The sequence below is a fragment of the Pelodiscus sinensis genome, chromosome 6 (assembly GCF_049634645.1).
Source record: "Pelodiscus sinensis isolate JC-2024 chromosome 6, ASM4963464v1, whole genome shotgun sequence".
NCBI lineage: Eukaryota > Metazoa > Chordata > Testudines > Trionychidae > Pelodiscus > Pelodiscus sinensis.
The window spans coordinates 113,212,556-113,238,531 of NC_134716.1; the positions used below are offsets into that span (position 1 = coordinate 113,212,556).

General features: G+C 39.8%; 1 protein-coding gene across 4 annotated transcripts in view; it reads right to left on the reverse strand.

Annotated features, from left to right (window-relative positions):
* The window catches only part of DCC (DCC netrin 1 receptor), a 994,271-nt gene that overhangs the window by 99,761 nt on the left and 868,534 nt on the right, over positions 1–25,976 (reverse strand). For 2 of the 4 annotated variants that reach the window (XM_075932654.1, XM_075932653.1), the window contains exons 16-19: positions 18,245–18,340; positions 14,372–14,550; positions 10,020–10,158; positions 5,631–5,738 (exon numbers count right to left, since the gene is read on the reverse strand). In XM_075932654.1, coding sequence (XP_075788769.1) covers positions 5,631–5,738; positions 10,020–10,158; positions 14,372–14,550; positions 18,245–18,340 — 522 coding nt within the window. Of the gene's footprint in view, positions 1–5,630; positions 5,739–10,019; positions 10,159–14,371; positions 14,611–18,244; positions 18,341–25,976 lie in introns of all 4 variants that reach the window. The other 2 variants (XM_075932652.1, XM_075932651.1) reach the window with 1 other exon arrangement.

Genomic DNA, 25,976 nt, shown 5'->3' on the forward strand with positions numbered 1-25,976 from the left:
GCGGGTACGTCTACACTTGCTTTCTATCTCAAGATAGGGATGCAAATGTAGTGTACCGAAATTGCTAGCGAAGTGCGGGATTTATATATCCCGCGCCTAATTAGCATAATCGCTTCTGGCCGCCATTGTGAAATGACAGTATTGCGAAATAAAATGCCCCATGTAGCAGTGTTATTTTGAGAGAAAAGCCTTTTCTAGAATCATAGAATCAAAGTATTCTATAAACAATGAGGTTTAACAGTTATTTCGAGAGAAGGGTTTTCTCGAAGGGCGTTTTATTTCACAATAATGTGATTTCAAAATGGAGGCCAGATGCAATTATGCTAATTAAGTGTGGGATATTTAAATCCCATGCTTCATTAGAAATTTTGGTACACTACATTTGCATCTCTATCTCGAGATAGGGAGCAAGTGTGGACATACTCTGAGTAAATAAATAGAACCACTACTGTAGGTAATTTGATTTATTCCAGGTAGTAAGCGGAAGCCTATCCAAAAGGTGAATACAGATGAACTGCTAAGTAATAAACAACCAAGATATAATTACACGTAACATACTTTTAAGGGAGAAAATTTTAAAAAATCTATGACAGTAGCATTCAACTTCGAAAAGGGGAATTACAGAAAAATGGGGAAACTAGTTAAATGGAAATTAAATAAATAGTTACAAAAGAGAAATCATAGAATCATAGAATAATAGGACTGGAAGGGACCTCAAGAGGTCATCGAGTCCAGCCTCCCACCCTCAAGCCAGGACCAAGCTCCGTCTACACCATCCCTGACAGATGTCTATCTAACCTGTTCTTAAATATCTCCAGAGAGGGAGATTCCACCACCTCCCTTGGCAATTTATTCCAATATTTGACCACCCTGACAGTTAGGAATTTTTTCCTAATGTCCAATCTAAACCTCCCCTGCTGCACTTTAAGCCCTCTAGTCCTTGTCCTGTCCTCAGAAACCAAGAGGAACAAATTTTCTCCTTCCTCCTTGTGACACCCTTTTAGATATTTGAAAACCGCTATCATGTCCCCCCTTAATCTTCTTTTTTCCAAACTAAAGAAGCCCAGTTCATGAAGCCTGGCTTCATAGGTCATGTTCTCTAAACCTTTAATCATTCTTGTCACTACCCTTTCCAATTTCTCCACATCTTTCTTGAAATGTGGCGCCCAGAACTGGACACAGTACTCCAGCTGAGGCCTAACTAGTGCAGAGTAGAGCAGCAGAATGACTTCACGAGTTTTGCTTACAACACACCTGTTGATACAACCTAGAATCATATTTGCTTTTTTTGCAACAGCATCACACTGTTGACTCATATTCAACTTGTGATCCACTATGACCCCTAGATCCCTTTCCGCCATGCTCCTTCCTAGACAGTCGCTTCCCATCTTGTATGTATGGAACTGATTGTTCCTTCCTAAGTGCCTGCAAGCTGCCTGGAAACTTTATTAAAAATGTAATACAGACTCAAACTAAATATACATTCAAAAATTTTAAAAAAGCATGATGTCACCATGGCTAACCTACAAAGTATACTGTTTAGAGGTAACATTAAAACATTGGAACTGAAATCATAATGAAGGAAATAGAAAGGAGTGTAAACTCTGGTAAGTCAAGTATAAAAGTATGATTAATCAGGCAAAACATAATAAACTGAAGAACAACCAGCAAAGTATGCAAACATTAACAGCATGTTTTAAGTACATCAGATGCAAGAAACCTGCAAAACAGAGGTCACTGAATGATCAAGGTGCTAAAGGAGCACTCAAGGAAGACAATGTTTTAGAAAAGATACGTAATTTTCACTGCTGAGGATATGAGTGATATTCTCACACCTGTACCATTCTTTTTAGAATGAGGAACTGTCACAGGCTAAAGTGTCAAGAGAGGTGATTTTGAAACAAATTGATAAATTACATTGTAATTGTTCACCAGAATTAGATGGCATTCACCGAAGGGTTCATAAGGAAAATGCAGAAATTGTAAATATGATATTGCAGAGCTACTAACAGTGGTATGTAAGCGGTCACTTAATTTAGCATCTGTACCAGATGACAGGAGGTTAGCTAATATAAATCTGATTTTTTTTTAAAAAGAGGATTCAGAGGTGATCCCAGCAATTGCAGGGTAGTAAGCCTATATCCATTACCTGACAAACTAAATATAACTACAGTAAAGAACAAAACTATCAGACACCTAGAATGCAACATGTTGGGGGTAAGAGTCAACACTGCTTTTTCAAATGACATTCAGCAGTTGAATTTTTCGAAACATGTGGACAAGGGAAATACAGTGAATATATTGTACATGGATTTTCAGAAAGTCTTTGACAAGGTCCCTCAACAAATGCTCTTAAGCAAACTGAGAAGCCAGCAGATAAAAGGGAATGTCTTCTCATGGATCAGTAACTGGGTAAAAGGTAGGAGACAAAAGACAGGAAATATTTGAAGAAGATACAAAATGATTCAGGATAGTGAAGTCCACTGCTGACAGAGAAGAGTTACAAAGGAATCTTAGAAAACTATGTGATTGAGCAAAAAAATGGCAGATGAAATTCAATATTGATAAATACAAAAAAGGCACATTAGATAACATAATTCCCACTATATATACAAAAGGACAGAGTCTAAATTAGTGGTGATGACTCATGGAGGAGATAATGGAGTCATTGAGGATATTTATCTATAACCATCTGCTTAGTGCACTCAAAAAACCTAATAAAATGTTAGAAACCATTAGAAAGGGGATAGAATAGATAATAAGACAGAAAACATCATAGTGCCAAGACATACATTCATGCTACACCCGCATCTTGAATACTGTGTGCATGTCTCATTGTCCAATCTCAAAATAAAACCATGTTAGATCTGGAAAAGGCTCAAAGAAGAGCAAACAATATTATGATGAGCCGTGGTGTTGGAACAATTTTTACAGTGTTGAAAGCCACTGAACAAAACTGTAAATCCCATACATGATGGAAACTAATTCCCACCAGAGGGTGTTGCTTTAACCCTAGCACGTCTACTTCCAGAACCCCTGAGTAGAGGTATGGAACAGGTATTATAGGTAGAGAGATTAAAAAGACTGAGACTGCCCATCTGAGAAAAAAGACAAATGAGGCAGGAATTGATACAGGGCTACAAAATTATGGATGATGTGGAGAAAAGTGAATAAAGAAACATTATTTAACCTTTCACTTAACACAAGAATCAGGGGTCACTCAGTAAAATTAATAGGCAGAAGGTGTAAATAAACATAAGGAAGTACTTCTTCACACAATACACAGTTAGCCTGTGGCACTGATTGCTATGGTATCTGAGAAGGCCATAGAGGATAAGTCCATCAATGACTGTTAGTCAAGATACTCAGGGATGAAACCCCATGCTCTGGGTGAGTCTAAAGTGGGCAACATAAGCTGGGAGTATACCACAGAGGCATGGATCACTGATAATTGCTCTGTTCTGTTCATTCCTTCTGAAGCATCTGGTACTGGCCATTGTCAGAAAACAGGATGCTATTGTAGACAGGCCATGGGTTTGCCATTTTTATGTAACTTATAAAATTTCACCATTTAAAGCCACAGTAACAGTAAAGAAAATAAGCACCACCAACCAAATACTGTAATTATTTAGATATAAAACCAAAGTGACCAAAACCCACAAAAATTGCACTATGAGCAAATTAAGTCACTGATACTATAACCAGATCTATGACCGGACCTTTGTGCTTTTTGCTACCCCTATCCAACTTACATGAGACTCCACGTGGGTAATGTTGTGTGAGGTTTGGATTGAAGGCTCAGGCATTATTTTAAAACATAAGGTGAAAGCCACCAGAAATAGAAATTATATTCATCCTTAGAGTGACAGAACTACTATGAAATAATAATTGTCTACAGAAATAATTTCCTTGGCTACACTAATCCATTTATGGAAAAATACTATTTCTAATATGAAACCTCTTGTGTTCAAATCTTTAGCTGGTGAAAATCAGCATAAGTATTACCATCAAGAATCTATTCCTTTAAAATAAAATAAACTTTGCAACCTCCTGTTTCCAAATGAATTGGTGTATTAAGGGATGAAAACTGATGTCAGAATGAAAGCCCATGATAGTACTTTTAAGATTTTGGGCATTGCATGATAGAGTTATTTTTAAGGGATGTATGCAGTTGTTTAGTAGAAGGTTTAGCTATGAGTTTTATTTCTGAAGTTCTTTGTAGTCATGTATCAGTCAACCCAGTTGGGTTAATCTTTTTGGTGACATGTCATATATCATGTATTACTTTAATTATGTAACATATTACAAATCATCAGTGGGACTATTCACATTAATAAAGTTATACACTTGCTTAAGTATTTGCAATATGGGTGCTTTGATTATCTTTCTCTTTCACAAGGAATTTTTGTCTTTGACATTTCTAAGTAACATCTCGCCAATCTTGGCTGTATTAAATATTTTCTGTAAGTGTCATTTTTTTTTATTCCACAATGAAGTATGATTGTCCATGGATATTTTCAAGCAAAGTCGGCTCTCACAACACTGAGTATAAGAAACTCCATTAAAGATACTGCCTTTTAGTCTTCAGGAGTAGCTCTATTTAAGCCAATGGAGTTACACAGTAGAACAGAAAGAAGAATCAGGACCACTGACTGCTAATTAAAATGGCCATTTTTCCCTCTGAAAATGGATTAATGTTAGAAGAACCATCTTCTATGAAAATATGTATCTTTAATATGCCTTCCTTTTGGATGTTATCCGTTAGTGTAAATACTTAATATGAAGCACAGTAAAATAATATACAGAACAGTTCCAACCTGAGGTGTATTATGAGTCAGGATCAGGAATTATTAGTAGCATCAGTATCATACACAGACATGAAAAAAATACACCGTATAACTTCCAAGTGTCTAACCAAATAGTGTTAATTAAATCATTATATGCACATTTTTAAGTTGAATGATATTTGTCATAATAATTATATGCCTCTTAGATGTCCATTAAAATCCTAAAGTGATCATTTGGATGCAAAATCTCTGATAAAACTATTATATTTTTCATACTAAATTAACATTATGGACTTGTTATGGATGTTTAATTATGCATTGATGTTATCTGCAATATTTTGAACAATAAAATTTGTCATTGTGAAGCATCCATTAAGTCCAATTCTTGTCAGTCAATATTCAAGTTTTCTTAATCATCATTGCTTTAAATTGTTATTATAAAGTTAAACATCTATAATAAATCCTACCATTTATGTGATGTACAAAGTAACCTATCATTATATAGCTAATGTATTACATTATTGCCAAACAAACTACTTATTATTAGTCATTTCTAATTGCCACAGAAGACCTTTGCTAAGAATTACTACATTTAGAAAGTATATTAATGCCTTCAGCAATTAAAGCTAAAGGATTTATATTCTCTAATTCCCCATTTCACTGTAACTTTGGCACTGAATTAACTGCAAATACAACTCAGCACGTCTATGTGGAAAAAAAGAAGTTCAAATGAATTATAGTGGAAACAAACAAAGACGTAGGAAGAATAAATGATGAGTGAAACCAATAAGTGAACAGAGCTGTAAAATAAAAGAATAGACATGCAACAATATAAGCACTTACCAGTAATTTTTCCATTGGCTTCTAATGGAGGCTGCCAGCTGACAATGACAGCTCGAGGCTTCCCTTCCCGAGTAATGACAGTCAAATCCTTGGGAGCAGAGGTTGGTGCTTAAAAGAATGAAAATTACGGAAAACAATCAGATTCTCAGTTATATTCTTGTTTTCTTTAACATCCTATAGCAGTCATAAACTCTTTTTTTAGATTCTCTTATGCATTACAAATACATTCCCAGGTGGTATATGTTGAGAACTAAAAACTAGATTTTTAAGAGAAACTATTTTATAGTCCTATTGGTTGTGGTTACTTCTGGAAATAGTCCTCCTTTTATTCAATTCCATTCCACTTTGGTGTTTATCTCTCCTACATCACCTACTGCATATGCAATGGTCTCAAACATTCCCCATATTTAATATTAATATTACTCCTCTTATGGTATCAAAAATATATTTAAGGGACCCATCTCCATTTAGGAAATGGAAATGAACTGAAAATACACATAATAGGAGATATTCTCAATAGTGTCACAAAACCCTGGGACTGCGTCTAGACTGGCAAGTTTTTCCGCAAAAGCAATTGCTTTTGCAGAAAACCTTGCCAGCTGTCTACACTGGCCGCTTGAATTTCTGCAAGAATACTGACTTCCTACTGTCTGAAATCAGTGCTTCTTGCGGAAATTCTATGCTGCTCCTGTTCGGGCAAAAGTCCTTTTGCGCAAAGCTTTTGTGCAAAAGGCCCAGTGTAGAGAGCTCAGATCGGGGTGATTTTGGAAACTGACTAGCCCGAAGTAACTGCCCGCGTCTACATGCAGCAGAGAAGTGGGATTCCGAGATAAACCCCTTAGTTCGAATTAACTGTTAAACCTCATTCCACGAGGAGTAACAGTTAATTCGAACTAAGGGGTTTATCTCGAAATCCTGCTTCTCTGCTGCATGTAGACGCAGGCAGTTACTTCGGCTAGTCAGTTTCCAAAATGGCAACCGGCTGGGAATATGCTAATTAAGCGCGGGATATTTAAATCCTGTGCTTCATTAGCAATTTCGGTCACCCTCTAGTTCGAACTAGAGGGCTAGTGTAGACGTACACTCAGAGGCAACAAGGGGGGAGCAGAAGCCCATCCTGGGGGCAGCAGGCTTAAAAGCCTGTTCCCTACAGCACCGTCTCTGCGGGGGCAGTGGAGGCAGAGGGTAGTGGGGACTGGGTGCAAGCTGGAAATCAGGACTAAAATTTGGATCTTGATTATTGCTCTTCTTTCCACCCCTTTTTTCTGATCTCTCCTGAATTTTATATAAATATTGATATGAACATTCTCCATTAAGGGAACTTCCACATGTAAAATGGGTTACAAAATAGGCAATAAAGACTGGAAATAGAGGATGCTTTTACTTATTGAAGCTGCATCTCCAGCTTAAATCATTGTATAAGAAAATCTAAAGATACATGTATTTCTATCATTATTTTCCCTATTATTAACTAGCATGTTCAGCAGTTGTCATTAAAAAAAAATCAATAGTTACCAACAGACATGAATGCATTTTGTGTCTGTTTGTAAGTGATTGATATTGGCACCCCTTTGGTAATTGTCTGATTTTTAATTGTGACCATTGTACTTTTGCTGCTTCTTGTCATGAATAGAAAATATTACACTTATTACACAGCCATCCAATTTTATATATCGGAATCAGTAGTCAGTGAAAAAGGAAAATGTCATGCTAAGAGCTATAGACACGCTTTTTGTTGAGCATGAGAAATACAATAAATAACTGAACACTTTGGGTCCTATCCAGTACAATATAACTTCAGTCTACTGTGCCAGTGAGCCACTCAGACTGTGGTAGATCAAGTAGCTCTGCAGAAGGCATACCTATTCAGAAGAAAGCCTGGCCTGCTCTGGAGGGCCAAACACAGAATGAAACAAAAGCAGTGAAGCAGGGAGTTAAGTTTAATAAGGGCATTTAAAAAACTGCCGACTTTCTCTTCTCCCTATTTACAGATTTCAGTTCCCCTTATGCTGAGGCCAGGCAGCTCACTGGATTAATTCACAAACTATCCTTCCAAAGAGCCACAAGAATGGAAGATGAATAATTTATTCTAAATACATATAGAATTTAATAAAAAATACTAATCATGCTGTAGGGCAGTGATACTCAGACCTCAATTGGTCAGGAGCCAAATTAGTGATCAACATTACCCAAAAGAGCCACAGTTGTGTGAATTCATTTTTTTAAATTTATATATTTTATACATATTATTCTCACAGCAAATAAGTGAATAACTTAATGCAATTTGGTAAAGTAACTGGTTAATAACATAAGCATCCTCACTAGTTAATGACTTAGATTGGCTAATAATTATATCATACCGTGTTTTAATACCATGTGCTATAAAGAGCCTCAGGGTGTATTAGTGCAGTAGATTATTTTCTCTAGCTAGTCTTTACAATTCTATACTTTGGGATACTCTTTAGCATTAATATCTAGGGGTATGTCTACACTACAGCGTTATTTCGAAATATCTTATTTTGAAATAGTTAATTCGAAATAAGCTATTTTGAAATAATGCATCTACACACAAAATGCATTTCGAAATAGCGTTTTTCTATTTCGAAGTAGCGTGTCTACACCGAGTGTATGCTGAATCTCATTTAAGGCTGGCCGGAACCAGGTCCATCAGGGCATCAGGTCAGGAGTTACTTTGTATGGCTGCTGCTTGAGGCTATCTGAGGTCTGTGCTTAAAGGGACACCCCCTGAACAGCCAGTTCTCAGCTTTCTCTGCTTGCTGGCCTACCTCGATGAGGGACAGCAAAGCATTTTGTCTGTGTGCTCAGATTGCCCTCACTCGGGACATCACAGCACTCTGCAACATGGAGCCAGAGCTGCCCATGGCACTCTGGTGCTTCTCTTGGATGCGTTGATGCAAGCCTGGCTTCACTTTCTGCAGGCTGCATCTGGGGCGTTCATCGGGGGGCTGTCAGTATCCAGGAGGCCCTGCGGGAGAGCTTCCACCCTGAGTAGCACTGAGAGCTTCCCTGGTCTGCGCCACTGGAGGCTTGTACCTCATTCCTCCCTCACATCCTTCCACTTACCCTTCCCTAACCCCCCCTCCTGATGTCAAATTAAATACATGTATTTTCATGAACACAAACTCTCTTTATTTAACAAAACTGTGTGTGGGAGGGGGGGAGGAATGAAACTCTGGTGAGACTGGGGACAGGAGGCGGAAGAGGGGAGAAGAAAGGGTGGGAGAGGAGAGGAGGAAACCTAGGAGGAGGGAGCTTGAAGGGGGAAGCAAGGGGAAGAAGGGAGAGGGGAAGCTCAGGGCTCAGGGTTGGGGGTCTTGCCGGACCAACTTGATTTTCATGCAAACCTGATCCTGGGTTCTCATGTGGCCTTTGGTGGCCAGTCTGGCAGCTATTCTGCCATAGACGGTCACATTCCTCCATCATGCAGAGATCATGCTCTGGTGTCATTCAAAGAGCCTCATTAACCCTGACAGGGAGCCTCTCACATGAGACAGTAAGTTCTACAGATAGAAAGTTTGTATCTCTAAATAACATGCAATTTGAAGAGCTTGCTCAATATTGCTATGCATTTTTTTTGCTTAATTTTATAGAAGCTATTCCAGATGCTGTATCTCCAACTCAGGACCATCTATGTAACATCCGCATACAAATACCTCCAGAGCCTGCGGAACTGCACATACACAATCTAGTGAATAGAACCATGGAGCTTTGATTTCAAAAGCACCTTCACCTCTTCAGCAAAAATAATCTCTATTAGCTGGTAGCATTACTTGATCCTTTGCCAGAGCCTCTTGGGGCATGTCTACAATGCAGCATTATTTCAAAATAATGACATTATTTTGAAATAACATAGTGAGCGTTTACACAGCAAGCCGTTCTTTCAAAATAATGTTAGGATGGATGACTTCTTACTCAGACTCCCCATACCGTCATTTCACAAGAAGTAGGGGAAGTTGAAGGAAGAGTGTTCTTCCTTCATCTTCCTGCTGTGTAGGCAGCGCCAAAAGCTGAATTAAGCTATTTCGACTTCAGCTATCCAATTGATGTAGCTGAAGTTACGTATCTTAATTTGACTTTTGTTGTGCAGTGTAGACATGCCCTAGAAGTCTAGAACAGGATCACATACGCTTGAATCAGTACAAGTAGCCTTTTTATAAATTAAAAAATAAGAGAGATTAACAAAACTTCCATCCTGATCATAGTAGGCTATTTCCATCATTGTTCTCATCTGATTTTATTTTTCTTTGAAAACTAAATACCAGCTAGGTCATATCTTTAGTGAAGAAGATATATGAAGGTGACTGTTTTTATTATCCATATTATTGCAAACATGCTGGTTTATAAAGCTATCAAAATATGTAGACATACCTGCTTCATATGTTGTGGCATGTGCAGTCATGCTCCACGTGCTTGACCTTCGACCTTTAGTTACCATGACAGAGAATTCATACATAGTGTTTGGCTTAAGGCCTATTACACTATGGCTCAAAGCTGTTGTATCTGCTGACTACAAAGGGGGGAAAAAGAGGAAAAGAAATATATGTTTAAGCAAGTAAAAGTTGAAAAATGCAATAATAGAAAACTAACTTACATACACAATTTTTCCATATAATAGATAAAATGGAAGAGCATATTATAGTAATGCTAACTTCCTTTTGTAAGCATACTTTTCTGAGGACGGAAATAGCTTTGACACTGTAGTATGTATTTTAGTGGAACTATTCTTAGTACCATGAATAAAACTCTAAACTGGCTGTTTATAATTTAGGCAGTTAACTAAGGTATGGAGATTCCCTCTGCTCCCTCTCCCCCTTTCTTCACACAAAGGAATTTATGGCAGTCTTTCAAATGAAAGAATGAAATGGAAGCTGACACTGTGTCCTCCATTTGTACCCTTATGGAAGAAAAGCAGAAATATTTGCATTAAGTTAAAGACTTTTATTATTCGGCTGATTTGTTCTGTGCTCTCCACACTTACAAGAGTTTTTGACTTAAAATTTGTTTCTCTTTCATATTATATTTCTTCTCCTTCCCCCCAAAATTAGTTATTGGTCTAATAAAAGTTTACTAACACATATTTTCTCACCATAATGGCTCTAACACACACTCTGGTCATTTTTGGATGAATATATAATTAATTTCTTATAACTGTTGTAGTTTTTAAGTCTTAGATTTTTGCTGTTTAAATATATGCTTTGTTTGTATAATAAATTTGAATTATTTATTTGGTTCACAGCAGTACATTAAGAAGAGATATATAAACTATTAGTGATGTATTTATTAACATTTTTATAATGTAGATTTATCTGACTTAGCTTTTTGTCTCAGCCTGTTATAAGGAATGATTCAAGAGAGTCAGCAGTTTTTTATCATATGAATAAACCCTGTATTTTCAGACCATTATGGATATCCATTTTGCTGGGCCCAAGCTCCTCAAGAGTTATGCACCTCTAGTGAGGTGTTGAACATTTCCGTACCCACTGGCAGAAATGAGGGGTGAGGGTATGCCACATCCGATATAACATGGGATCAGTTTTCATTTAACTGAGCTGCAAATCTTTAACTTCTGTGATATATTTGATGGTCTTAAATCTACAGAAAGATGTCTGAACCACTGGAGCAGGTGAGAGAAATGTATGCCCAGTTATGCAAAACATCTGACTTTCATCATAAGAATGGATCCTTTTTCACTGTTCAGTAGGATGAGTATGGAACAATGCAGCTCTCTGGTATTCACCAATAATGTCACCCTTATGTTGACATTAATCATCAACTCTAATGATGTACATTACATCTTTTAAAATTTCACCATAAGCTTCCAAGGAAGTGCAGAATACTGTAGTAATTTTATGAGGGAAGACAGCAGACATCCATTTCAGAGACAAATTAGTAAGTGCCAATTATAATGCATCATATAAGTCTACAGAAGCATGGTATACGTTTTGTTACAACACATGAATTCACACTGGGACTTCTGTATTCAGAGACAAATTCTGTCATCTGTATACTCATTGGGAGAAAACAAGAGATAAAATAAACATAAAAGTTGACTTCATTGAGACTAAGATTTCACCAATTGAGTAGTCCCCTACTCTGTGGCTGTGTCTACACTGGGCCACTTATTCCGGAAAATCAACCGCTTTTCTGGAATAAGCTGCGAGCTGTCTACACTGGCCCTTGAATTTCCGGAAAAGCAATGACGCTCTACTGTACCAAGTCAGCCGCTATTCCGGAAAAACTATTCTGCTCTGGCTCGGGCATACGTCCTTATTCCGGAACACTGTTGCAGAAAAGGGCCAGTGTAGACAGCCCAGTAGTCTTTTCCAGAAAAGCGTGTCTACATTGGCCACAGACGCTTTTCCGGAAAAAGGGCTTTTCTCGAAAAGCAGCCTGCCAATGTAGACGCTCCTTTTCCGGAAAAACTGAAAACGGAATAGTATTCCGTTTTAAGCAGTTCCGGAAATTCATGCCAGTAGACACAGCCTGTGAGTATATCTAGTATAATCAAGGTGCTCACTTATGGAATAAAGCGCGACCCAATTATGAGCAAAATTTGATATGGGCATGGGGTTTTAACTATGGGACAGTGTTAAAACTGCTTGTGGAGTGAAAGTAGCTAAATCTTACAGATATTAAGAAATTAAAGTTATATTAGTAGGATGGTCCTTTTAATGATTGTTGGTGGAAGATGACCAAGGGAGAGACCAAAGACTCAGTATGTGGACTAGATAAAGGCTGACCTTAGGAAGACAAATTTGCATGAAAGCTAAGCCTACAATCATGAGTTCTGGAAAAAAAGGCTATAAAAACTGTCGACCCCAAATAGAAAAGAAGAGCATTACACTTTCCTTTTTTCAAACTTGCTCAGATATGAGGCACTCCCAGGATGAAGGGTCTAATATCTGAGCAGTAGCACATCTAGTGAATATGCACCATGACAATGGGAGAGCTCTCTCCCCTTAGCATAATTATTCTGTCTTAATTGGGCGCAGAAGCTATGTCAGCAGAACAGCATCTCATATAGCACCAGTGAGAATAGTGCAAAACTTGTGTTGCGTGGGAGAGCAGGGTCTTTTTCACAGCCCTGAGCAAAGTAAGTTATATTGACTTGGGATGTAGTGTAGACCTGCCAAAAATATTTGGAAAATAGGCTTGGGTTGAACATATTCAGGATAAAACTGGCTTAGAGTGAACATACTTTTCACTGAGGCTTTTTTTATTAAAAGTTGTGTGATTGCTGTTTCTGGCAGACCTGTTTCTGGCAGACTACTATATTGCAGCATCTTTGGGGGAAACCTCATATTAAGTCTATGCATCACTGTGGACCCAGGAGCTTATGTACAACTGTGTTCTTCTCCACTGGAAAGTGTTCCCAGAACTCCTTCAGGAACTAAAAGAGTGTGTTGGGAAATTGTTAAATTGACTCACTCACCCATCCCCTAGAGAAGTTCACATATACTGGTTCAATCTGGATCCTCTGGAGACTAATTGTATGTCTACACAGCAAAGTTATTTCAAAATAACAGCAGTTATTTCGAAATAACTTTCCTAACATCGACACAGCCATTCCGTTATTTCAATAGTGAAGGGCTTATTTCATAATTGGTAAACCTCATTCCATGAGGAATAGTGCCAATTTCAAAATTGTGTAGCGCTGTGTAGACACTTATTTCGAAATAGGGGGCCTCCAGCCCTTCCCAGGGTGCCCTGCTGGCTGCCCTGGCCACAAAGCAATTTCAGACGTGATGCCCTGCTGGAACTGGTTCCAACCAGCCTTAAATACTATTCAACGTCCACTAGTGTGGACACGCTATTTGAAATAGAAAAACGCTATTTCGAAATGCATTTTATGTGTAGACGCGTTATTTCAAAATAAGCTATTTTGAATTAACTATTTCGAAATTAGATATTTTGAAATAATGCTGTAGTGTAGACATACACTAAGAGATAAATACATGGGTTTTGGATTAATAAAGCTGTATTTAAATCAACTCAGGGCCTTCCTTCTGATCCAATTAATGGCTAGCATCTTCTGTCTAAGGGCACCAACCCTTGGGGACTGGAAAGACTTTGGCCTTCTAAGAATTCAAAAAGACTGATGGATGACTTCTAGTAAGTTTTTTGCATGCAGATAAGATTTTTTTATGTTTTTTTCTTAATAGTACAAGATGTTGTATACAAACTGAATATAGTATGTAAATAGATAGAATTTATGTTTTCAAGTTAGTGATTGCCACTTTCTGTGTAAGTGCCAACACAATTGCTACTAGGCAGATTTGAAGCTGGGACCTCGAAAGCTTAGTGTAGGAGCCTCTACAGCTTGAGCTATAAAGGCCAGCTGGCTCACAACACACTCTGTAGAGCTCCCTTGTTCTTATCACTCGCTGTAAGTCATATAACTGCCACTCCATGGGACAGTGAACCACACTACGTGTGTGGGTTACACCAAGCATTATTATTAATTATTATAAATTTCTCTCCTATTACACATACATTTTAATATTGATTTGATGGCATTTTGTGTCTGAAAACATCTTTCATTTATAGGTGGTAGACTATTCATGCTACTACAGGCTACTACCAAGTCAAGATATTTCCTGTTCATCTGGTTGTTTCTGAGTTTTCCCCAAGTTAAGTACAGAAAAGGTAGATTCAATTTATTGTCAAATAAATAGAAAGACAAGAAGCTGCAGAACTTTTATGTCCTGTTATAACTTCACCTTGTATTTAGCACTTGTCGAATAGCTGGTTCTCCAACGAACAGTGTAAAAGCGAACCTCGGTAGTCTTTTGATTCTTTGGGACAGAGTTGTCTGCCCAGCTGACTCTCACGGCATCATGAGTAAGTGCAACAGCCTGGACACCTACTGGTGGGAGCATGGGGGTGGAGATATCTGGGACTGAGGTAGGGAAATCATCAAGCAAAGGATAAAAATCAACTTCTAATGGATCAATGGGATCTGGGTCAAAAACCACCAAAAAAAATCCCATTAAAAAAATGAACAGTAGTTAAACAAAACAATCACCAGTGAATACACATCACAATGGGTTAAATGATGAGAGGGGAACAGGAGAAGAACAGAAAGAGAGGAATTAATTGAAAAAGGATAATATATACACAACATTTCACTTACATTACTATAATAAAGCTAACTAGCAATGAATATTATTTTGTATGGCTTCTTTAAATACTTCCAGGTGTGCTTGCTTTTGTTGGCTCCAAAATGAAGTTGAAATACATTGTTTCTCCTTAAAATGATTTACTTTGCAGTAAAAAAAAGAAATACATAAATGATACATTATTGAAACCACGTACACAACAGTGTCATTCTAAAAGACACTGATATGTGTAGGAGTTGCCTATGCTTTTCTCTCTCTCGCTCACTCTCTCTGTGCAGCTTCTTTTGTTCTTTTAATGCTATTCAAAGAGCACTTCCACATCTGCTTAAATATTTGTCAGGCAAAAGAGAACATAATTTTAATGCTAAAATAGAGTCCCACGTTGTTGATTTAATAGCTCCTGCTTGAAAAATGTGTGCATCCTGCTAAGGTTATGTGGATAGTCGTTTTAATCTCTGAGCATTCTTTTTCCTTCAGGCATGAGCATGCTTCTTTTACATATTTGGTGATCATGCACCCTTCACACAGATCAACAGTCTGTAATAATGGGTATGCAGTGTTAGGTGAAGTTAGCACAACACAGAAGCAATCTGCGGTAGGTTTTCTTACACAGAAAGGGTTGCTTCCATATCCAAAGTGAAGTTCCATGTTGGAAAGCTGTGTTTGCAATTAGCCAGTGCTAGCAAGAACATCATGGGTCTGAGTATCCTGTCACTTCACTGTAATGAATTGACTTTAACAGAATTAACCCTGATTTATACAAATATGACAAGAGAATTGGATTGCCTGTCTTTTTTAGCCTTTGAGTTTTAAGTAATAACTACTGCATCTTAATGGAGAAAATGTTGGTCAGAACAGAGACATTATGTTAAAATGTTGGCTTTTAAAATATATATATTTGCAATATAAAAACAAGATTATGATTTTACCAACTAAAACTTTCAGGCTGCCATAATTATGACACAGTACACACATACCCACAACCATGTTTTTCTTAAATTAACAGGCTACATAATTAATCAACGTGCAAATTAATCTGACATTTCCCAATTGATAATTATTTTAGTTTGGCAGCTCTCTATGCATTTACAACTTCTGACACTCTTTGATCGCTTTCTTTTTTTGTAATTTTGTAATTAATTATTTAGCACTTCAGTCCGCCACAGCCCTTGAAATAAAAATATAGGAGTAAAGCATATTTAAAATGTATGATGAGCCACTAGATGAACGTTTTATTACTGTTGTTGCTGCTTCATTCACCATCAGCTTCTTTAGAAGCTTGAATATAGATGCTTGGGGAAATAGAGCAATCTGGTGGTTCATCTACAGTTCCAAAATTCATTCAGATTTTCTGCATAGCAGGATGGGTTGAAACTTTTTCTGCCTATTCACAAAGAACATTGCTACTCTGAAGGTTTCAATTACAATGTGCATTACATAGATTTGATCTTTTGTCAAATAAAACACTGCATCTTTCTTTTTTTCCCATAGCAACATACTGAATTCTGAAGGTCTATTGTACAGAGGACTATGAAGAAAGACCAGGTCTAGCAAAATAAATGCTTAGATTCAATCAGTTAAGATAATTCAGTTCTTGAAACATGCCATCACTGAGCTGAGAAACAGTGGAACTTCTATAATCCTTTGAGGTCTGAAAATAGGTCCCTAAATACTTCCTCCACTTTTCAAAACAGAATTATTTGCTCTGTTCAAGTTTGGACATCTGTCATTTATAAATTGCATATCCTCGATTAAACAATTTATTCTTCCTTTAGCTCTTACCTTGCTTGTAACATCATTTGAGTTTATATGTTATCTATACCAACAAGTTTCAATATCTATCTATCACATACAATTTTTATGCACTGAAATAAACACAGTAGTTAAATTTTCTTTTTCATTCAGGGCAAGTCAGTTCAAAAACCACTCAGGGAGCTCAACTACAATACTTCTAGCTTTCCTGAATATAGTTTTTGAAATGCTCTTCCATGAATGACCCAATGATACTGACTTTCTTCAGAAGCCGCACCTAGAGGGGTAAGAGATTAGATAGGAAGCTCCTTGTTAGAGCTGCTCTTAGAAATAAAAGAGAAGCTGTAAAGTGCCATACTTGTATAGAATCCTTGGGTCAGTTCACCAAATACCTTTTTCTCACCTGGATAATATTTCATTCATGAGAGGTCTCACACATTCATACACTAAAAAAATTTCCCCACAGGCTTCATGTAGGTAATTCTTGATCTAGCATCAACACACATACAAAAAGTCTTCTAAAAACCCACAAGGATTTTGAACCAAGTTCATCAAATAAAATTTTTAAAAGACACATACATAATTTGACACATCTATCAGGAAGAAACAACCTTTTTAGTTACCAGACAAGAAGTAATATGAACAATGTTGAAGCCAAACACTCACTGATACTTATCTAGATATGGATTCCCACAGATGATTTCTTTTTTTACTTTGATTTTTTGTTGTTGTTAACTTTTGGGACATTCCAAGATTTCTTAGGGGAATACTTCACAAAAAATGTATGGGGAAAGAATGGTTTTCCATTTGGAGCCACAGAGCTTCCATTTGATTATATTATTCCTAATGGTTCACCCTTAGTCTGTATATGAATAGTCTTTTTGCTCTCAGTGACATAAGCTTCCTTTTTCTGAGGAAGTTTTTAACATGGTGGGTGAAACGTAAGGAACAACTACCTAATGATTGTGTCACTCCAGAGGAAAATCATTTTTCTTTTTGTATTTCGTCTTTTTGTTAACTGCTGTCTTCAGTGTTACTCATTCATCCTAAGAAAACATATGCAAACAAGAATCAGATTGGATCAAATGAACCTGAAACTTAATGGCACTTTGTTTTTCTTACCAAGAATACATCTATGAAGAAAAATGTTGCATGGTAAGTGAGTAGCCCAATTAATATTGGGTATTCTGTTTTTTGTGAGTTTATATTGTCATTAATTATTTGAAATACTTTCCTTCATCTTATCTAAGACCTGGCTACCTGACCCTAGATATGTCTGTGACTGTTCTTGGCTTTAAGTAATTAATTTCAACTTAGCAAAAATTATAAGAGATACAGAAAATAATTAAATTCCGTGCTTGATTTGTGACAGCAGCCACAATTTTAACCTGATCTTCAGATATTTAAATTGCTCTGGGATTCATGTTGCTCCCAAGCCAACTCAATCAAACTACTAACGGATGTGCAAGCATTACATTATTTTATATGAGCTAATGAAAATTTACTGCTGTAAAATATATTTCAGGAAAGTGTAATTAATTCATTATCTTATAGCCATGTAGTTCAACCAGTTAAAATGGGGTAGAAAAATGATGTGATTTATTCTAGAAGAAACTTGTACGTAGAAGAACTCTTTTTATTGGCTTTCCAAAATGGTTGCCCACATGTAAGGCTAATGATAATTGATATGGAACAAGGTAAGAATCAACATTTCCAACTCACCTGTCAGTGATCTAGTGGTGGCACTTTCATAGAGAGGAACTCCTTCACCCACATTGTTAAAGGCTTTTAAGGAAATTACATAATGGGAACTTGGCTCTGTGGGTGAAAACAAACAAGGCAAAACACACATTGTTAAAATCAATTTCAAAGACAGACTGGATTAGCATTTTCATGAAAAAAAAAAAGTTAAGTGAAGGCCTGTTCAAACTAAGCCAATAGTTAGTAGAGCAGCTTAGAAAGCTATTCACAGACAAACTAAGAGTGAATGATGTTGCTTTCATTTAATTCAGGCTCCTAATTTAGGGCTAATTTTATACAGGCAGTCCCCGAGTTATGCAGATCCAACTTATGTCAGATCTGCAGTTACGAACGGGGATTTTCTCGCCCCGGACGATGGGAGCGGCGTGATGTCCGGTCCCACCGCCCGCGTCCTCTGGGGCAAGAAAAGATGCTCTGCGTCTCCCTGATCTGCTGCGGGGCGGGGGGGGGAGAGAGGAGCCAGATCAGCGCCGCGGTCCCGCCCGGGTCCTCCTCCTGCAGACCAGGGAGACGCTGAGCAAAGTGGAGGAGGACCCGGGCAGTACCGTGGCGCTTCCAGATCAGCGTCTCCCTGATCAGCTAGTGCACCCCGCCCCCCCAGCAGACCAGGGAGATGTGGAACAAAGCCCCGGGCCTGTGGTAGAGCAGGTGGGGCGCTGCCGGTTGGTCCCGCAGCACCGCTCCTTGGCGCTACTGGACCAACCCGGCAGCACCCCATCTGTTCTGCCCCAGGAGTCCTGATTCAGCCGCTGCTGATCAGTTTCAGCAGCGGCTGAATCAGGACACCTGGGGCAGAGCAGCTGGGGTGCTGCTGGGTTGGTCCAGTAGCACCGAGGAGCGGCAGCGCTACTGGACCAACCCAGCAGCACCCCAGCTGCTCTGCCCCAGGCGTCCCCAAGTCAGCCGCTGCTGAAACTGACCAGTGGCTGACTACAGGAAGCCCCTGCCCCGGGCTTCCTGGAATCAGCCACTGATGAGTTTCAGCAGCAGCTGACTTGGGGATGCCTGGGGTTCTTAAGTTGAATCTGTATGTAAGTCGGAACTGGCGTCCAGATTCAGCCGCTGTTGAAACTGATCAGTTTCAACAGGCTGAATCTGGATGCCAGTTCCGACTTACATACAGATTCAACTTAAGAACAAACCTACAGTCCCTATCTTGTACTTAACCCGGTGACTGCCTGTAGTCCTTTCTCAGTCTTTAATCAAAGTTCCCATTTATGTCAATGAAAGTTTTGCCTAAATAAAGACTGCAAGATCAGCCTTGTGTTCTATAAGAAGTAACTGATGTCCAAAATAAAACATAAGAACAGCCAAAGTGGGTCAGACCAAAGGTCAATCTATTCCTGTGTTCTGTATTCCAACAGTGGACAATGCCAGGTGTCCTAGAGAGAATGGACAGAACAAGCAATTCATTCTCTGTTGCCCATTCCCAGATTCTGGCAAACAGAGACTAACGACACCAACCCTGCCCCTCCTGGATAATAAGTAATGATGGACCCATCACACTATGAACTTATCTTGTTCTTTTCTGAACCTTTTAGAAGGTTCATTCAGAAGTTCACACTCCCCTTGAATGTTGTATGCTTCATGTCACCATGCAGCATAGATTCAGTGGCACATCAGAATTGAATACACTGGCTTCTATATGGAAGGAAAGTTGTTAATACATATACTATGGCTGCCATTCCATTTCAGTAAGAGGATACATTCCTTTTTCCCAGCTCCTGATGAGGTCCCTAGCTCATCACCCAGATACTCAGGCTGTGTATCTGTGGAATACACATTTGAGACGAAGATTTTAAGGTCTCAAACTATAAATCTGATTTTTTTTCAAATGCATGACAATGCATTTAAAATTTATTCCCTCCCCAAAACACACACATTTTGCTGAAATTTTGTTCTGAACCAAAAGTTGAGCAACTCACATACCATTATAATGACTAGTTTGTTGCTGAGTAGTATAGCTCACTCCCTAACTTCATTGTGACTGAAATTACATTTGTAATAGCTATTGTACCACTGTTGATCTTACTAATACTGAGAATTTATCAAGCCTTCAGTTATCTGAATAATGCTAGCATTCTGGCATGAAGCTCAGCCATTGTATATCACTCTGGTGTGTAGTTAGAGATTGATAATTTACTAACTGTTGTGCTAATGAAGACCACTAATCATCCAAGAATACACATCCAAAGCTATGAAACTATTCTGGCTGTGCTGTCAATGTATGGATGTGGAGGACAGAAATACTGACATACAACTACTAACTTTTGGCAACATCAATATTCTTTGAAACCTTCACATATCATAGATTACAATACGAATATTCTAAATATGTCCCCCAAAGAGAAGAAAATAAGATGAGAAGAAAATATAACGATTATTCTCCTGAATATTCTATTGTGATATGTTGAGGGGCACATTTTCCTCAGTAGAGAAGTTAGTTGTTAATTATATTGATGTGAACTTTAATCAAGAATGCTGCATGTTCACATATGGGCCAAACACAACAAATAACTTTCTTAAGATTCCTTCATAAATAAACTGTTTTATGTGAGGAGACATGAATTAAAGTTACATTACAAAGGAGTTGCTTTGAAATTACATATTTTATTCACATTAATATTAAATGAATTCAGCAGAAATGTTGTTACTCTGAATACAGAATGAAATAAAAATTAACAATGTAGTGAATTGCATTGCTATTGCCCCAGAATTTTGTAAGTAATTTTATATTAAGCAGAAACTGTGATGTATTTGCTCAATATTCAATATACAGTAGCTATTACAAATGCCTTGTTCATTTCCAAAAAAAGAGATTAATTATTTCAAACTGGTTAATGAATGACCATAGCATTTTCCATTTTAATGCTCTAACCAAAGTTTGCCAGGATTCTCCATCAGTAAATATTCACAGTAATATCATTAGTCATGATGCAATTATTTAGTATTCGTGGAGTTGTAATATAGATAATCATGTGATTTCCCTCGTGCAGTAGCTTTCTAAGATTTCTAATTTTTGGGGTACCTGACTCTGTTAATTTTTAGATTATGTGAAGATATTGTAGTTATTATTATAATATTAAACATTTACCCTAGTATTTTCGAACTTTTACAGTACAATTTTACAAGTTACTCTCGGAAAAGAATCATAACATCTGATCTGCATGACTAATGAAAATACATCTTGAACTTCCAATATGGAATACTTGAAATTAATTACTGTCCAAAAATTATTCTTAGGAATTACTTGGTAAACAGTCTCAATATTAATTGCAGAAACTCAGGAAGTTACACTATTGTAATTCGAGGAGAGATGTTTGAGTCACAGCCTACTTGAATATCTTGTTTTTTGAAATAACCCTCAGTGTGTAACTGAAAAATGCTCACTGTAAAATAAGGAGGAATTTCTTTTGAGTGGGAACCACTCAGATCTGGCCCTGGAGAAAAGAACCAACATAGATCAAGCTACCGATACAGAATACATCTGCTTTTTGAGATTGCCATGATGAAAGCCATACAGAGCTGTTCAGACATGCTAAGGGAATTCACTCCACTACTTGTGGGAATATAAGAGTTCATGTGATGCTTTTGAGGACTGGAAATCCCAGGGAGGAATTCTGCCTTCTTGAACTACGATCCCTCCTGGAGTTTCCTCCAAGGCAGCGGGGGTGGAGCACCACCAACAAAAATATGTTGAACTTGACTAATTGGAAAATTGATCTGATATCAATAAGATGAAATTCAATAAAGTCATATGAAAATCCTTTGATTAGGAGGGAAATAGCAAATAAAAACGGGGAATAACTAGCTAGATAGCAGGACAACGGAAAAGGATTGAGGGATTATAGTGGATCAGAAATTCAATAGGAGTCAACAGTATGGGTATGTCTACACTACAAAGTTAATTCAAACTAACAGCCGTTAGTTCAAATTAACTTTAATAGCGGTTATACATGCAAACCGCTATTTCGAATTTAATTCGAACTAGCGGAGCGCTTAATTCAAACTTGGTAAACCTCATTCTACGAGGAGTAATGCTAAGTTTGAATTAAGTAGTTTGAATTAAGTGCTGTGTAGCCACTTAATTCAAACTAGCTGGAGGCTAGCCCTTCCCAGGTTCCCCCAGGTGGCCACTCTGGGCCAAACCAGGAAAACTCCTCTCCTCTCCCCCTTAAAGGGGTAGGCTCTGGCCAGACTTGCTAGAGCCAGCCCTTCCGGCAGTCTCTGCCCCTAACCCAGTGGCCCCAGGATGAGCCAGGCAGCCAGTGACAGCCAGCCGTCCCCCGTCCAGTTCCCCAGCACCCAGGGGCCAGCCAGGGGCCGTAGATGACGCGCACCCTCCTGGACTAGTTCAGAGGTCATGGACCTCATAGAGGTTTGGAGACAGGCCCCCAACATCCATGATCTCCGCGGTAGGAGGAGGAACACAGCCGTCTACGGCTGCATAGCAGCCACGATGGCCCAAAAGGGACACAAGCGCACCCAGGAGCAGGTGCGCCTGAAAGTCAAAGAGCTGCGGCAGGCATACACCAGGGCCACCAGGAGCGGTGCCGCAGCAGGGGCTGCCACCTGACCCTACTTCCCCACCCTCGACCGACTCTTGGGGGGCAGGGCGGTCTGTGCCAGCCCGGGAGGCAACGAGCCAGGACCAGAGGGCCCTGGCCCGGGCACACCGGAGGGGCCACCGCCAGCTGTTCTGGCACCAGAGTCGTCAGGGTCGGCCAGGGAGGCCATACCAGGTAAGTGCCAGCACTGTCCCCTGCCTGGGAGAGAGGCGGGGAAGGAGACCAGGGACCACGTGCATGGGCCATGCCTCCCATGGATCAGGCAGCCACCCGTGCACATGCTCGCATGTGCCATGCCACCCTTGGGCACGTGGCTTCAGCTGCGTGACACTCAGGGGCCATGGCCCAATAGGCACATGCATGTGTGAAGAGATGTGACATGCTCCCAACCCCGGGGCGGGACTCAGCAGGATGCTCTCCCTTCATACGCCCCCTCTACACAGAGATAGGGGACATCTGCCCCCCGCTTCGGCCGCACTATAGAAGGCACAGGGGCATGGGTGCGATCTTGGTGCAGCTCTTAGTCCCGGGGAGAGCCAGACATCCTGACCATGGCCTCTGTGCAAGCATAGTGACTCTAACGATGCAGGACATGGTCACCCTGATATCGCAGGTGGGGGCTGTTCATCATCCCTTGTGTCCCCAGGAAGAACTGACCACTTCTCTTCTTTCTCTACAGCTGCACCAGCTGCTCGTGCAAGGCGCACCACCCCAACTGGGACATGCTCCCGAACCTGCGGCATGGTCCGGACCACCACCACATGGCAGGAGTACTGGGACCAGCACCTGGGAGCCCTGCGAGCTCTGCACCGCATCATCCAGGCCTGGATGCTGGAGGACCTGCAGCTCCGCCGGGAGCAGCTTGCGAAGGACCGAGCGAGGAACTGTCACCTGCAGGCCCTGCTGCAGAGCATGGTGCCCTATGCCGGTCCTGCGCCCGCTGCCCCCCCAACTACTGTCCTTCCTCCCACTCCTGCCCCCCCACCTCTTCCTCCTCAACCTCCACACCCTCCCCCTCAAAGTCCACACCCCCCACCTCAACCTCTGCACTCTCCTTCCCATCTCCCCGGGGACACCGAGGCCCCCTCCCTCACCATGCTCGGAGGCGGTTGGCCCAGCGAGACCCCGACCCCTGAGAGCTGAGCTTTCCCTCCCCCTCTTCCTCTTGCTTCCCTCTTCCAGCTCCCTCCTCCCAGTTTTCTCCCTCCCCTCTCTCACACGCCCTCTCCCGCCTCCTTTCCCCTGTCTCCCCACAGTTTCATTCCCTCTCTCCAGTTATGTTCAATAAACCCAGTTAATATTTTTGAAAATACGTGTCTTTTATTTGACATCAGGAAGGAGGGGGTTAGGGAAGGGTAAGTGGAAGGACATGAGGGAGGAATGGGGCACGAGCCCCCGCTGGGGAGGACCGGTGTGGCTCTGAGGGCTCCTCTGGGTGGACGTTCTCCCGTAGGCCTCCTGGATCTTGACAGCCCCCTGATGGACCTCCCGGATGGTAGCCTGCAGCAAGTACAGCCGGGCTGATGGCAACGACCCCACGAGACACACCGACGTGCCCAGGGACAGGTCTGGTTCTATGTTGCAGAGTGCCATGGTGTCCCGAGTGAGAGGAAGCAGAGCACTCTGAGACACAAATGCTTTGCTGTCCCTCAGCGAGGTGGACCAGCAAGCAGAGAAACCTGAGAACTGTCTGTTCAAGATGGGTGGTCGGATCCCTTTAAGCACAGCCCTTGGCTAGCCTGAGGCAGGAGCCCCACACACTAAGTCCGACCCTGATGCCCTACCAGCACTGGTTCTGGCCAGCCTTACCTTTGATTCAGGGTCCACTCAATGTGGACGTGCTATTTCGAATTAGAAGAATGCTATTTCGAATTAGTTTTTGTGTGTATATGTGTTATTTTGAATTAGCTTAATTCGAATTAACTAATTCGAATTAAGTTAATTCAAAATAGCGCTGTAGTGTAGACATACCCTATGATATTGTTGTGAAAAAAGCAGTGTCCAATGTAAGAGAAGGGAGGTAATTGTCCCACTCTATTGTGAACTTCAAGGTACGTCTAGACTACATGCTTCTTTTGAAAGAAGTTTTTTCAAAAGAATCTTTCAAAAAAGCTTCTTTTGAAAGAGATCGTCTAGACAGCCACAACTTTTTTTGAAAAAGCGATCCACTTTTTCGAAAGAAAGCACCCAGGCAATTTGGATGCTTTCTTTCGAAAAAGCTCCGTTTGCAGTCAAGAACGTCTTTTTTTGAAAGAGCTCTTTTGGAAAAAGGCATTCTTCCTCATAAAATGAGGTTTACTGCTGTTTGACAAAACTGCTGCATTTTTTTCTAATTAATTTCAAAAGAACACGGTGGCAGTCTAGACGCAGGTGAAGTTTTTTTTGAAAAAAGACCATTTTTTTGGAAAAATAACCCCCCTGTTGTCTAGACATAGCCCAAGTGGGGTACTCTGTCCAGGTCTAGGCCTCATAATTTAGGTAAGATGTGGACAAATTGGAGAGAGACCAAAGGAAAGCCACAAAATCATAAACATTTAGAAAACGTAACCTATGAGAAAAGCTTCAAAGGGTAGCCAAGTTTGTCTATAACAGGAAAAACTTAAAAAACACCGAATAGTCTAGTAGCACCTTAAAGAGTCTTTAAGGTGCTACTAGACTATTTGTTATTTTTTAATTTTTTCCTAAGAGAAAAGGTTTAAAAACTGGGTGTTTTACTTTGGAAAAAGGAGAGGTGGACCAAATAACTGTTATCCAATATGTTAAGGCTGAAAAGAGGGCTGTGATTAATTATTCTCCATTTCTATTGAAAGCAATACAAGAAGTAATCAGCAGCAGTAGAGATGTAGGTAAGATACTAAACAACATTTTGTAACAATAAAGAAAGTTGAGAAATTTAATGAGCTTCCAAAGGAAGTTTTGGAATCTCTGTCATTGGAGGTTGTTAAGAGCAGGATGGGCACATCTGTCAGCGATTGTCCAAGCATACTTGCTCCTATCTCAGCACAGTGGCTGGTACTCCTCAGGGTTTTTCGCAGCCTTATATATCTATGTGCTTTAAAGGCACAATGAAGCCCTGATTCAGAATATTTGTACTGCCATTAGGTGAAATGAGATTACAAAGAAAC